This window comes from Pelodiscus sinensis, chromosome 23 (assembly GCF_052426305.1).
Source record: "Pelodiscus sinensis isolate ZL-2025 chromosome 23, ASM5242630v1, whole genome shotgun sequence".
Taxonomy (NCBI): domain Eukaryota; kingdom Metazoa; phylum Chordata; order Testudines; family Trionychidae; genus Pelodiscus; species Pelodiscus sinensis.
This window is the reverse complement of record NC_143074.1, coordinates 7,111,946-7,126,416: the sequence shown is the minus strand read 5'-3', so window position 1 is coordinate 7,126,416 and position 14,471 is coordinate 7,111,946. Positions and strand designations below refer to the sequence as shown.

Genomic DNA, 14,471 nt, shown 5'->3' with positions numbered 1-14,471 from the left:
CAGCAATACTTACGTTTCTTCTCACTTCCCCGCAGGTGGAATTGGGTTTGGACGTGTGAAGGGAAACTCTGGCTCAGAAGCAGATGATGAAACCCAGCTGACCTTCTATACCGAGCAGTACAGGAGCCGGAGACGAAGCAAAGGTAAAATAAAGTAACTGTCAGCGACACAGCAGCTGTATGAGGAAAAAGTAACAAACACTCCGGTTTGTCTTTTCATTGCATCCCTAGCTTGAGAGGTCTGAAATAAGTTGACTCTTGGTCTGTACATCCAGATCTTCATGCCCAGTAGCTAACATCAGCCAGTTCATAAAGATGTCCCAGCCTGAGACCTTCCCTGCCAGCTAGCAGCATGTGGGAGACAATAGCAGAGTTTCCGAGTGGTTATATATATACTAGCCAATTAGCCCATCATAAGACGGGATTTTCAGGTCTTCTTTCCTGAGCTCTCTCACTCTGTCTCTCTTCCTCTCTCTCCTCCTATTGCCTCCCCCTCCCCTCAGCTCTCCTCCGCCTCCTGCCTCTCTCTCCGTCTCTTTTTCTCTTCTCCCCCTCCTGCCTCTCACTCTCCCTTTCTCTTCTCCTCCTCCTCCTGCCTCTCTCTCTCCTCCGTCTCTCCCCACCCCCCTTCCCCTTCCCTCCCGCCGTGGCGCTTGGCTGAGTGCTGCCTGTTCAGCCGGGCTGCTGTGAGGGAGGGGGGCGGGGTGGTGACGTACACGGCCAGGGTGCGGGGCCATGTACGTCACGGCCTCCCTTCCCCTCCTTCCGTGGTGGCTCAGCTGAGTGTTGTGTGCTCTGCCGGGCTGCTGCGGGGGAGGAGGGGTGGGGTGGTGACGTACAAGGCCAGGGGCAGGGCTGTCTATGTCACCGCCCCCTTCCCCTCCCCTCTCCCACGGCGGCCCGGCTGAGGGGTGCACCACACAGCGCCACGGCAGGAGGAGGAGGGGGGGGCCGTGACGTACACAGCCCTGCCCCCTGCCATGTACATCACCGTCCTGCCCCGCTTCCTGTCCCACCGGGGCTCAGCTGAGCGGCGCAGGGACAGCAGCACTCAGCTGGGCCGCGTCTGGGGAGCAAGCGGCGGCAAGCGACCATTTCGGGTCCGGCTGCAGCCAGTGGCTGCACCCCCACCCCCTCGCCAGGTCTGCTTCCCGCCCCCCCCTCCCGTCCAGCCCCACGGCCCCCAGTCCTCCCCCATCTCTGCTTCCCGCCCCGTCTTCCTCCAGGCCCCTCCATCCTCCCCTCCAGCCCCATAGCCTCTGATCCCCCCCCAGCTCTGCTTCCCGCCTCCCTTCTGGCCAGCTCCACCCCCCTTCCTCTCCCTGCGTGGCGCCCTTCCCCCCTTCCCTTCCCTCCATGGCACGCTGTGCCGCTCTGCTGGCCCCAGCTGAGCCCAGCTGAGTGGCGGCCACTTGCCGCCCCGGGCCCAGCTGAGCGTCGCTCCCGCTGAGGGAGCAAGCAGCGGCAAGTGGCCGTTTGGGGTCCACGCTGCACCCCCCCTTCGCCAGGTCTGCTTCCCACCCCCTCCTCCCGTCCAGCCTCCTGATCCCCCCCAGCTCTGCTTCCCACCCCTCTTCCTGCCGGCCAGCCCCACGGCCCCCTGGACACCCCCCTCCAGAGCTGCTTCCCTCCGCCCTTCCTCTGGGCCCCCCCATTGTCCCCTACAGCCCCACAGCTCCCGATCCCCCCCCCCAGCTCTGCTTCCCACCCCTGTTCCTGCCGGCCAGCCCCACGGCCCCCGAACCCTCCCCTCCACAGCTGCTTCCCTCCGCCCTTCCTCTGGGCCCCCCCCCCATTGTCCCCTACAGCTCCACAGCTCCCAATCCCCCCCAGCTCTGCTTCCCACCCCCCTTCTGCCCAGCTCCGCCCCCTTCCCCTCCCTGCGTGGTGCCCCGCCCCCTTCCCCTCCCTCCGTGGCGCACTGCGTCACTCAGCTGAGCAGCACTCCCACCGGGCCCCGGCAGGGGAGCAAGTGGCGGCAAGTGGCCCTTTGGGGAGTGCGGACCCCAAAGCGCCGTGCCACTTGCTCCCCGGCCGGGGCCCTCAGCTGAGCCCAGCGCGAGTGCCACAGTGCGCCATGGATGGAGGGGAAGGGGGGCGGGTGCCACGCAGGGAGGGGAAGGGGGCGGGGCTGTCTGGAAGTGGGGTGGAAAGCAGAGCTGGGGGGGATCAGGGGCTGCGGGGCTGGAGGGGAGGATGGGGGGGCCCGGAGGAAGGGGGGAGGGAAGCAGCACTGGTGGGGGGGCATGCCTGGGGGGCTGTGGGGCTGACCGAACCGCCACGGAGGAAGGGGAAGGGGGGGCGGGGCGCTGATGTACATGGCCAGGGGGCGTGGCCGTGTACGTCAGCGTTACAGACTCATGGACACTGGGCTACTGTATATATGATGAACTGGCTTAGTTGCTTGTTCATGGCTATTCCCTGGTTTCCCACATGAAAGAATTAGGAACTGATCAATGATCCCAGCATCTCCCCCTACTCCGTTTCCCCCAGCTGCACCAGATCCCCAGCCTGCTGGAAGTAGAGTTGGTTGGATGGAGCTGGTCTGGCCCCCAGTTTTGAACAATATACAGCTAATTGAGGAAACATCCATCTTGGAAACACTCAGCTGTGGATCTGAATTAAAGGAAGAGGGGGAAGCACAACCCTTGATGAATATCCAGCTAATGACCAGTGGCAGTGCATTACCTTGTAATTACAGCGTGTTTTCCTTATAGCCTCGGTAAAAGTTCTGTTTTAAGGCCTTATAGATAGTAGGCATTTCAGCCTTTGGGAGTCAAGGCATCAACACATACCTCTGATGTCAGCACACACAGCTACTTGTTTATAAGTTGTGGCATGTCCTTGGGAAGCTTCCTATATGTGGCCCTGAGGCTCGAAACCTCTTTGTCCGTCTACACTAGGGATCTGTGTTGGTTCAGCCATGCTGTTAGTCCAGCCACCCGTAACTGTAACAGTGGCATTTCCGGAGTATCTGTAAGGCTCAATTTCTGTCATTTAATGTTTCTCAGCAGATTGCCTATTGGACTGGAATTTTCCATGTTTCTCCTCTACACAAAAGCAATAAAAAAAAACCCAAACAGTTTCAGAATTGGAATTGGGGCAGGGACTGTGAGTTAAAAGGGAGGAAAAAGTCTCTTTTGTGGTTTAAAATTAGTTCCTACATTTTCCCAATTCAAATAACACCAGGATCACTTCATCTCTAAATCTCTGATCTAGTGTGTGCTTAGTCCTCTGTAGCGGAAATACATGATTTTTGTTGCTGCCGTTGCTAAGTCTGAAAACCATTAAGACACAACCAAGATGGAAAATGATTTGAAAATTGCACCTGGGCTTCTGTGTCCTGATTTTGTTTTCCTTGCTAAGCCAAGGAGAGGCGGAGTGCCTCAGTCCTGAGAGATGCCGGAACCCACCAAAATAAACACCGCTCCACTTATTTCCATGATTAGGCATTCAGATAAATGCGCATAACATGTTTATTTCAATGTGAAATTACCTCTACACCTACGATTGTCCCAGTGATTTCACATGAACAGACACACACATTGTATTTATTTATGCAGAATAGCACTGCATTCAGTTGTGGTTGTGTATCTTCGCTCTTGGAGAAGAAAGGGAAATCCAATGTTACATAAATTCTTGCTGGAATTATACTTGTGCTCGTAGCGTGAAAAGCCAGTAACAGCTTCCTGTGACAACAGTACCTTAGCCCCATTAAAGATAAAGGCCTCAATTTTGGAAAAGGGGTTAGTGACTTTGGATGCTTCAGTTTTTTCCATGAAAGGAACTCCGCCACTTTAAACAGCCATCCAGAGAACACAAGGTAGGAAGACAAGGTAAAATTCTCAAAAGCATCCAAGTGCCTAAGGCCCCATGTTCCATTCGTAAAAATCCCAGTCATCAGATTCGGTGTCACTAATTCAGTGTTTCCAAACCAGTGAAGCGAGGGTGGGGACACACAAAAAGCAATTGGGTGAAGGGGGAGGGCATCACAAATCACTGGCAATTTTATTATAATCTAAAGCAATTACATTCTTGCTCCCCTCCTTTGCTTGCCCTGCCCCCTCAAAGTATTATTTGGTTATTATTCATACTTTGGTATAATAATAAGAGGAATAATGTAAAGCAAGAGGATTGTGAAAATGTTTGTACTCAAATAAGGAGCTGTGAACCTGAAAAGGGTGAGAAACACTGAGCTAGCAGGTCTAATGGGAATAGCCCATCCTTCACGTCAGTGGAGAAATGGCATGGTTTTGCTAGAAGGTGTGAGATTTTGTTTGGTTTGGTTTTTAAATAAATAAACTCTCTGTATAACCTCCATCACCCATCCCTTTTGCTTGGCTAAAATTTGCCTTTACTGTCGTCTTGGACGAAAGTTTCCATTATCGTTTCGATGACTCTTAGTTCCCTTGTGTGAAGAAAGCACTAGCGTGGTGGGAAGTTATAGTATAAAACCATAATTACAGCTACAACAAAGATCCATAATTGGATAGGCTCATAATTCTAATAGAGAAAGATGCAGAGTCAGATACATTTTGTTGTTACACTGATGCTCTAATATTGATTCCACAGTGGCTGTGTGTCATAGTAGGTGCAATAGGATAGCCATTAAGTCCAATGAGAGAGCTCTTCCTTGCAATTTCTCTCCTTAGACCAGTTTTTTCAGAACAGAGTACAATTACTGCAGCATCTGTGGCGCTTATCAGCATTGATGTGGTGGGAAGTCTTCAGATGTACGTGATTTGTTAGTTACAGCCTGCACAGTAACTAGCATTTATGTCTAACTGATCCTGTAAACGCAGGATCACACATGGATTTTCTTTGTGCTTTGGCCACGTAAGCTAGTTAACTGGCTGTACATTATAATTGTCTCAAGAGGCTGCAGGTTGGACACATCAAGGGATGCAGGAGGAACTGTTTGAGAGGGTAGGCCAAAGGGAAATGAACAAACTGCCCATAGTTGTTTTTGTGTGAGTGATGGTGGAGGGCGTATTCCTGACCACGAGGTCTCTTTGTGGAATAGCCTCTCATAAAAAGAGGTCAGAGTCTCCCTCCTCGATTGTTTTAACCTTAGAAAGGACAAAGCATTGAGAGCAAAACAGAGAATCAGTCCACGCTGGCCAGGAATACATGCTGGTTCATGTAGAGGAAGTCTTCCCTCTGATCTCTGAATTCTGAGATCCCCGTCATGCTGTGCTGAAGATCTTACTGTCTTGTAGTGCTTCCCTTCACGAGTGGGCACTCATGTTCCTGCCTCTTTGGTACCACCTGGGAGAGGATGGGAAGAAACATGAGGAAACAATGGCCAGTTTTCCCTGGGCAGTGGTGGAATGTTCCCATCCAAAGTTGGTGCTCAATTCAGGTCATGTTGGAAACTGGAGCCTGGCTGAAGGTGTGGGATTTGAATCAAAAAATAAAGCTTATTGTTAATCAGGAAAAGTCTTTGAAGTGCTGGCAAGCACCATCTCTTTGCCCTAGTTGGAGGGCGCACACACTCTCTTTTGAAGTTCGTTGGTCAGTCTTCCCAAGGAGATCAGTGTCCTCCACTTGCCATCCTCCGGTCAGGCTTGCAGGCAAGGGTCCTCAGAGAACCGGAGGGTGGAAAACTCACTGGTGTCCACAGGCAAACAGCTCATTATTAGCCTGGAGCAAGATGCGGGGCTAGCATGGTGCTCAGAAGCTGAGGTTTTGATTACACCTGAGCTAGGGCAGGGAATTAGCTGTCTTCCTCTTTTTGTGTGTGTTTTAATACTGCGCTGGAATACTCTAGTGAAGGGCGTTTTAATAAACTCTTCAAAATACATTTGTTCCATCAAAACCTGCCACCGCAATTGCTGGGGCTCTCCTTGGCAGCCTCTGTGGGAGATGCCAAAGAGCAGACGAGCTATGGGAGCTAACTTCATTGCTCATTTCCATCAAGTGAGGGCAGGCAGGGCTCTGTGGGGGAGCCCCCGCTCCTGCTGCCTGCTCTGTACCTGCTCTGAAGGAGCACAGAAGGCTCCTGTTTCCAGGGCTGTCAAACAACACACCTTCCACCAGCACTAAATTTGTGTAAGGAGAACTGTCAGTGCTGTGGAGTTGCTCATCCACCTCCGCAGCTGCCCATCACCAGAAAGTTTGGACTCAGTGCATTTAGCACACTCATTTCCCCCTCTTTCAGGGCGGAGCATGTTCAGTCATGTCCTTCTTTTAAACAACTTTTCTTCGTGCGGCTGGACACTTCATCCTGCTGGGTCTCACGAGGGGCTGCCTCAGCCTCCCGCCCAGCTGTGTCTGGAGCCATGTTTTCACCTGCTGCTGAAAAGAATCCAGAGGTGGTTCTAGCTCGGAGTGTCAGCCCTGAGCACGTCTGTTCACTCAGGCAGCCTTCCCGACGTCTGGGATGCCACAGCCACAGCAAATGCATCTACCTCACCGAGGGCTAGGTTTCTGAAAAGCTTAGAACCCTCAGCTGAAATCCTCTCTGACACTGCACGTCAGTGCAAAGTAGTATTTTTATTCTTTATTTATTTTTATTGCAGTGGTGGCTTGATGACGGGTCTGGGAAGATTATCCTTGTGATCTGAATAACTTGCCTCTCTGATAGGATGCGAATCGTATTTAAGCAGCCATTTACACCTTTGCAAGTCACGCTGAACAGGCCCCGCAGTGAATCAACAACCGAGGCCAGCTCCAGTTCCTCCCCACTCCAAAGGAGCAGAACTCCAGCAGTGACCCTGAACTCTGAATCTCTTCTCCACTGGCCTGTGGAGGTGGAGACAAAAATCTTTCCTTGTTTGATTATGTTGCTCTAGGCCAAGCAGCATCTTCTCCTCCACAATAATGGGACTCCCCTGTCAGGGTGACACATGCGCCCCAGTCATCACTTGGCCTCCTGGGAGTCACATTGTTGCCGCATAAAACAGCACAGCCTTCCCATTATGGCCTAATTAAGAGCATGGGGATTTGGGTTCCTGTATTCCAGTGATAAGTTCACGTGCTCCCTGGCTGAGAGTGAATCTGGAACCTCCTTGTGCTGAGGGTCTGTGGACAGGGGAGGTGCGGATACAGGCAGGGGAACAGGCTTGGACTTCAGCCTATTCTTTTTTTTGTGGACGTGTTTGTGTTTACTAGATGCCCAATTGTTTCCGTAGTGCACAGCGATGTTTCAGATAAATTAGCAGAGTGCAATTATTTGCCTCGAATTTGCAGCAACCTCTGTGTGTGTGTCTCCGGCTGGCAGAGCCTTCCGAGAGCTGTTAGAGGAGCGAGGAGCTGGGCTTTGATCTACTTCTGTATTTGGTGTTTAAAACAAGGCCCTTTATAAGGGAAAATTAGGTATTCGGAATCTGTTACATACGAGGAAGCTTGCCTTTGATCCTTTCCTGTCTCCGAAGGCAAAAACAGACACTTATTATTTCACAGGGAGCAAAATGAAATGCCGAATGAAATTTGGGTAGCATTTTCCTGAAACTCAGGGAAACATAAGGGCTAAGCAAACAGGGAGCATCGTAAGGGAGGCATGTCGCCATGTCTCAAACGTGTCTCTTTGAGGCCGAGATGCTGCTGGAGAATGCAGCGGTTTTAAATTGTCTCTCTGGGTCTGCACCTATTTCACCAGCCAGCGCAACTTGTTTCCCTGACAGCAGCAGGCTTCAAACTCCCGGAGATGCCTGTCAAGAATCAAATGGGAGACAAAAGGCGATAAACCAAACATGTCGTTTTTCGTTGCTTACACTGGCAAGAGGCAATAATCAGACATTCCCTCGCTACGCTCAGCTCAGCAGGGCCCCCTCTCAACACGGGAAACGATTTCTCTTCTCTCCCCTGCTCCATGCCACGGTGCTGAACTCTTATCCTGTGAGTTCCACATCCCCAAACTTGCTCACATGCTCTGGCCAACTTCTGACAACATTCCCTGGGTACAGGTGACCCTGAAACTATCTATTGCAGGGATCCCACCTCTGAAGGGGCTGGCACCAGCCACAGTTAGAAGCAGACTAGTGGGTTCATGGCACTTGGAGTGTAATGCAGTGTGGTGACTGAGAGATTCAAGTTCAAGGATGCCACTTGGACATAGGCACCAACCTACAGCCTTGATAGCAAACAGGTTGTCAGTTCTGCATCCCTAATCACTGGGGCTATTGGGGTAGTTCAGTTTTCACAGTGGAAGCATGAGGTGGCAAAAGGCGAGGGGGCAGTCACCAACGCATTCCAGCATATCTGTGTTCTTCCCAGTTCTGTTCCATGCTTCTCCAGGCCTGCAAGTGACCAACAATGCATATTAGGTTGCATTAGGAGGAGCATTGCCAGCCGATCCAGAGAAGTGATTATTCCCCCTTTACGTGGCTCTGGTGAGGCCACATCTGGAGTATTGTGTCCTGTTCTGGGCCCCCCACTATAGAAAGGATGTGGACGCATTGGAGAGGGTCCAGCGGAGGGCAACCAAAATGATTAGGGGGCTGGAGCACATGACCTACCAGGAGAGACTGAGGGATCTGGGCTTATTTAGTCTGCAGAAGAGAAGAGTGAGGGGGGATTTGATAGCAGCCTTGAACTTCCTGAAGGGAGGTTCCAAAGAGGATGGAGAGAGGCTGTTCACAGTAGTGGCAGATGGCAGAACAAGGAGCAATGGTTTCAAGTTGCAGTGGGGGAGGTGTAGGTTGGATATTAGGAAAAACTATTTCCCTAGGAGGATGGTGAAGCACTGGGATGGGTTCCCTAGGGAGGGGGTGGAATCTCCATCCCTGGAGGTTTTTAAGTCTTGGCTTGACAAAGCTGTGGCCCGATGATTTATTTGGGGTTGGTCCTGCTTTGGGCACCAAGAGAGGCACATGGACATATGCTTTATATCTGCGGGGATCCGCATCCGTGGATGTCAGTGCAGATATCTGCTGCGTATTTCTGCGGATGCAGATTTAGTTTTATATCTGTGCAGGACACCAGGATCTTTTGCCAGTATAGCAACGGGAGTTAGTGGTGTGAATTTATTTGATAACATTTTGACATTTATACACGCTAGTTTATACACAGTTAGGCTGTGTCCAGACTCCATGCCTCCGTCGACGGAGGCATGTAGATTAGCCAGCTCGGAAGAGGGAAATGAAGCCGCGATTAAAATAATCGCGGCTTCATTTAAATTTAAATGGCTGCCCCGATCTGCCGATCAGCTGTTTGTCGGCAGATCGGGAGAGTCTGGACGCGATGCCCCGACAAAGAAGCCTTTCTTCATCGACACAGGTAAACCTGGTTTCACGAGGCTTACCTGTGTCGATGAAGAAAGGCTTCTTTGTCGGGGCATCGCGTCCAGACTCTCCCGATCTGCCGACAAACAGCTGATCGGCAGATCGGGGCAGCCATTTAAATTTAAATGAAGCCGCGATTATTTTAATCGCGGCTTCATTTCCCTCTTCCGAGCTGGCTAATCTACATGCCTCCGTCGACGGAGGCATGGAGTCTGGACACAGCCTTACACTGGTCAATAAAACACACTCTTTTTGCTGGTATAGCTTATTTCACAGGCACCGACTGTCTTTTGTCTGGGTGAGTTCTTCACACCCACTGTGCCTCAAGGCTGACTCCTACCCCGGCTTTTCCCACCCCCACTCTGCCTCTCTCTCTCCCCCAGCACTTTCCTCCCACCACCCAGCAGCTGATTGGTGGGTCCTGAAAGCCCACTAGTGTTTTTCTGTGGGTGCTGTAGCCCCAGAGCACACACAGAGTCAGCCTCTAACACGTTTTTCGCTCACTAAAGCTGTATAAGCTATAGCAGCGGAATCACTGTTTTTGCTCGTGTAAGCTACAGCTGGACTAGGCAGGTTGTTCATTATTACTGCCGTGCTCTCCTGGTACTGTGTACAACCAGCAAGCAGCCCGGCCTGTGCATGTTTGTCACCTTGGTTGCAGAAGGTCTGAACAAGTAATCACAGGGCCATTGTAGGAAGAGCCTCCTGACGCGAGTGGCAATGAACTGGGAGGAGAGGCAGCTCTCGCCCACCCACCCACTGCAATTAGGTCTGCCATGCTGCTGCTGTGCTGCCGTCTCTTTAACTTCCCGTGCACCGTGATAGAGATAACAGCGTTTACATCTGTTCCTAGAGGCTGTGCTTTTTTTTTTTGATTGTCTCTGATACAGCCTCACCGAGTAATTGAGTGTTTGAGAGTGAAAAATTATCTCCCTGGGTTGGCCCTTATCTTGACAGCAAAGCAGCTCTTTTAATTTAATTTTGTTTGGAGCATGTGGGTAACAAATTTCACTAATCGCTCGGCTGTCGTCCTCCGCATGGCAACAAGCCTCTTGTGTCACAGGCAGTAAAATGTAAACACGCAGTTGGTGCTGGAAGCACAGAGAGGGAGCGGGGGTCGCTCCCGTGCCATAAACGTGCCCATTAGCTCTGCACATCCATAAGATGATGGCGTCAAATCACTGGTCACCTTGCTAGAGCCAAAGGAAAGGAAGGGTGACATGTGTCCCATCTACTCTGGGAGAGCAGCTTGCTTCTTAGAGCGCTTTTCATCAGAAGAAATCAAAGCATTTTGCTGAGGAGGTTGGTATCGTGCTGCAGTTGGGAAACTGAGGCACAGAGCAAGCAATATGGCTTGCCTACCTTCATCCAGCAAGTCTTCACCTAGGTCTTCTAAGTCCCAGGCCTGTGCTCCAGTCACTTGGCCACACAGTCATAGCTACCGAAGTTAGAGAGGCAGGAAAGATGGCTGTGTGGTTAAACCACAGGTGTGAAAGTCAGAAGAACTGGGTTAAATTCCCCAGCTTGCTCCAGACTCCCTCTGTGACCTCTTGGGCAAGTTATTCAGTCTCTAGTTGTAAGTTGAGTTATATCCTCCCTCCCTCACAGTAGCATGTTGAGGACAAACCCCCAACTGTGTCAACCTCACATGCAACAAGCAGATAAGTCCCAAGACAGACAATGTTGGGGGACCTGGCTATATAAAGGCATAACCCTTTGGTATGGTATAGGTAGGCCCAGACAGTTTGTACCATGTTCTAACATGGCCTCCAAGTAGGGTGACCAGATGTTTTAAACTTTCTATGGATAGTCCTTGTCCCAACTTTCCACGCTTTCTAGGCACACTGCTGCTGCTGTTTTGGCTGATGCTCTATTTTGGTCCCTGCAGGAGGATTCTTCTCTGGGCAATGACTGCACAGGGGACAGTTCATAGAGAACAATGTTTTCTTTCTGGGATGGGTATAAATTATGCTTTTAGCGGAAACTGTTTTCCACCTTTAAAGTGACGGTCTCAACTCACATCTGACCCAGCACTTGTAATTTGTAGAAACAGGGTTGTTTGGTTTTTCTTTTCAAACCTTAATCCCAGAAGAAGAGTTTCCATTGATTTGTGTGAAAGACAATTCCAGTAAAAACAATTGCTGTCTTTAAACAGACAGCTGCATCTCTAAAGTGATTGCATCTCCACCAATTCAGTGCCGAAAACATGAAAGTGAAACTGACTTCATTGATTTTAATTGTCCATGGCCAGAGAAATGCAAAAAGTAAACAGCATAAAGAGTGGAAAAGCAAATTGGATTTGTAAAAATTCTCTCCACTTCAATAGGCTAAGATGATGTTAGTAACACAGGCAAAGGCATTTGTCCCAAATATATGATGGAGTTGACAGAGTCCCTTTAACTGTGGTATCAGTCTGCCCACGTGCTGCTCACACTGGGAATTTTCCACACTTAATAAAATATCCCCGGGGTCCTTTCCTGCAAGTCGATGAGGGGTCGGGTGCAGGGGCTCTGCAAACAAGGGGTTCGTGTTGGCTCAGCTTCCCCTTTTGCGAGGGCAAAGGACTCAGTGGCTGTTTCTAGAAGAGAAGGCCATTGGGAAGGTCAGCGCTCTGCCCAGTGGCACAGGATGGGCCCGGATGCTGAGTCGGCCAGTGTACTTGGGACGGAAGAATCCCAAGCATTGTTATAGGCTGGGGACCAACCAGCTAAGTAGTAGTTCTGCAGAAAAGGACCTGGGGATTGCAGTGGATGAGAAGCTGGAAGTCAACAGTGTGCCCTTGTAGCCAAGAAGGCTAATGGCATATTAGGTTGCATTAAGAGGAGCGTTGCCAGCAGATCCAGAGATGTCATCATTCCCCTTTATTCGGCTGTGATGAGGCCACATCTGGAGTATTGTGTCCAGTTCTGGGCCCCCCACTACAAAAAAGGATGTGGACGCACTGGAGAGGGTCTAGCGGAGGGCGACCAGAATGATTAGGGGGCTGGAGCACATGACCTATGAGGAGAGGCTGAGGGAATTGGGTCTGTTTAGTCTGCAGAAGAGAGGAGTGAGGGGGAATTTGATAGCAGCCTTCAACTTCCTGAAGGGAGGTTCCAAAGAGGATGGAGAAAGGTTGTTCTCAGTGGTGATAGATGGCAGAACAAGGAGCAATGGTCTCAAGTTGCGGTGGGAGAGGTCTAGACTGGATATTAGGAAAAACTATTTCACTAGGAGGCATACCTGGGTGGTCGACAAATACCTTTGATGTCGACACCCGCGCGTCCAGACTATCGCGCTGAGCCGACAAACGGCTGATCAGCTGTTTGTCGGCTCAGCGCGGCAGCCATGTAAATTTAAATGAAGCGGCGATTATTTAAATCGCCACTTCATTTTCCTATGTCTGGTAGTCTAATATACATGCCTCTGGCGACAGAGGCATGTAGTCTAGACGTACCCTAAGTTTCTGCTTGACCAAGCCCTGGCTGGGTTGATTTAGTTGGGATTGGTCCTGCCTAGAGCAGGGGGCTGGACTTGATGACCTTCTGAGGTCTCTTCCAGTTCTATGGTTCTATGATTCTATGACACGGTCTTGTCTACACTGGGAAATAGCCCCAACTGAGTCAAAGGTGTAGCTGGCTTTGAAATACCCAGCTCTTCCAAGGGCTCCTCGCCCAACTAACAGGCACAGACTCTGTGACCAGAGAGGACCATTGTGAGCTAGTGTGACCTCCTCTATAACCCAATCTAGAGAACTTCCCCCAAAATAAGAACATATGTTTTAGGGGGAAAAATCCAATCTTGATTTAAAAGCTGACAGGAGAAATCAACCATGGCCCTTGGTAATTTGTTTGAGTGGGTAATTACTCTGGCTCTTAAAAATTTATGCCTCACTTTAAGATTTAATTCGTCTAGCTTCAACTTCCAGCCTTTGGATCATATTATACTTTTTCTACTATATCTAAGAGGACGTGCTTAGATCTGTTCCCCGTATAGGTACTTATAGACTATAATCAAATCACCCCTTAACCTCTCTTAGGGTCTGTCTACACTACAAAGTTAATTCGAACTAACAGCCGTTAGTTCGAATTAACTTTGATAGGCGCTACACATACAAACCGCTAATTCGAACTTAATTCAAACTAGCGGAGAGCTTAATTCGAACTAGGTAAACCTCATTCCACGAGGACTAACGCCTAGTTCGAATTAAGTAGTTCGAATTAAGGGCTGTGTAGCCACTTAATTCAAACGAGTGGGAGGCTAGCCCTCCCCAGCTTTTCCTGGTGGCCACTCTGGGCACCACCAGGGAAACTCGTCTGCCCCCCTCCCGGCCCCGGAGCCCTTAAAGGGGCACGGGCTGGCTATGGTGCCAGGTGCAAGCCTGCCAGCACCCAACCAGCAGGCCCTGCACCTGGCACGGCACGAGCCAGCCACCTGCTGCCACCCAGGGCTCCGCCTCTTCCCGGGAGCAGGCTGGCGGCTCCCAGGAGCCTGTCCGGGGCTGCAAGAGGGGGGCTCCGCCTGGTCTAGTGCGGACAACGTGGACCTCATCGAGGTTTGGGGGGAAGCCTCCAACGTCCATGACCTCCACACAAGGCACAGGAAAGTGGCCATCTAGGCAGGATAGCTGCCAGCCTGGCCACTCAGGAGCAGGTTTGCATGAAAATCAAGGTGGTCCAGTGAGACCCCGACCCTGAGCCCTGAGCTTAGAACATAAAAACATAAGAATGGCCGTACTGGGTCAGACCAAAGGTCCATCTAGCCCAGGAGCCTGTCTGCCGACAGCGGCCAACACTAGGGACCCTGGAGGGGATGGACCGAAACAATGACCAAGCCATTTGTCTCGTGCCATCCATCTCCAGCCTTCCACAAACAGAGGCCAGGGACACCATTTCTATCCTCTGGCTAATACCACTCCATGGACCCAACCTCCATCACTTTATCTCACTTCTCTTTAAACTCTGTTCTAGTTCTAGCCTTCACAGCCTCCTGCAGCAAGGAGTTCCACAGGTTGACTATTTGCTTTGTGAAGAAGAACTTTCTGTTATTAGTTTGAAGCCTGCTACCCATTCATTTCATTTGGTGTTCTCTAGTCCTTCTATTATGGGAACTAATGAAAAACTTTTCTTTATGCACCCTCTTCACACCACTTGTGCTTTTATAGACCTCTATCATATCCCCCCTCAGTCTCCTCTTTTCTAAGCTGAAAAGTCCCAGTCTCTTTAGCCTCTCTTCATATGGGACCTGTTCCAAACCCCTAATCATTTTA

General features: G+C 50.6%; 1 protein-coding gene across 4 annotated transcripts in view; it reads left to right on the top strand.

The window, feature by feature from the left end:
* ASTN2 (astrotactin 2) overlaps positions 1-14,471 on the top strand; it is a 733,588-nt gene that overhangs the window by 249,127 nt on the left and 469,990 nt on the right. For all 4 annotated transcript variants that reach the window (XM_075905850.2, XM_075905849.2, XM_075905851.2 and 1 more), the window contains exon 5: positions 36-143. In XM_075905850.2, coding sequence (XP_075761965.1) covers positions 36-143 — 108 coding nt within the window. The remainder of the gene's footprint in view (positions 1-35; positions 144-14,471) is intronic.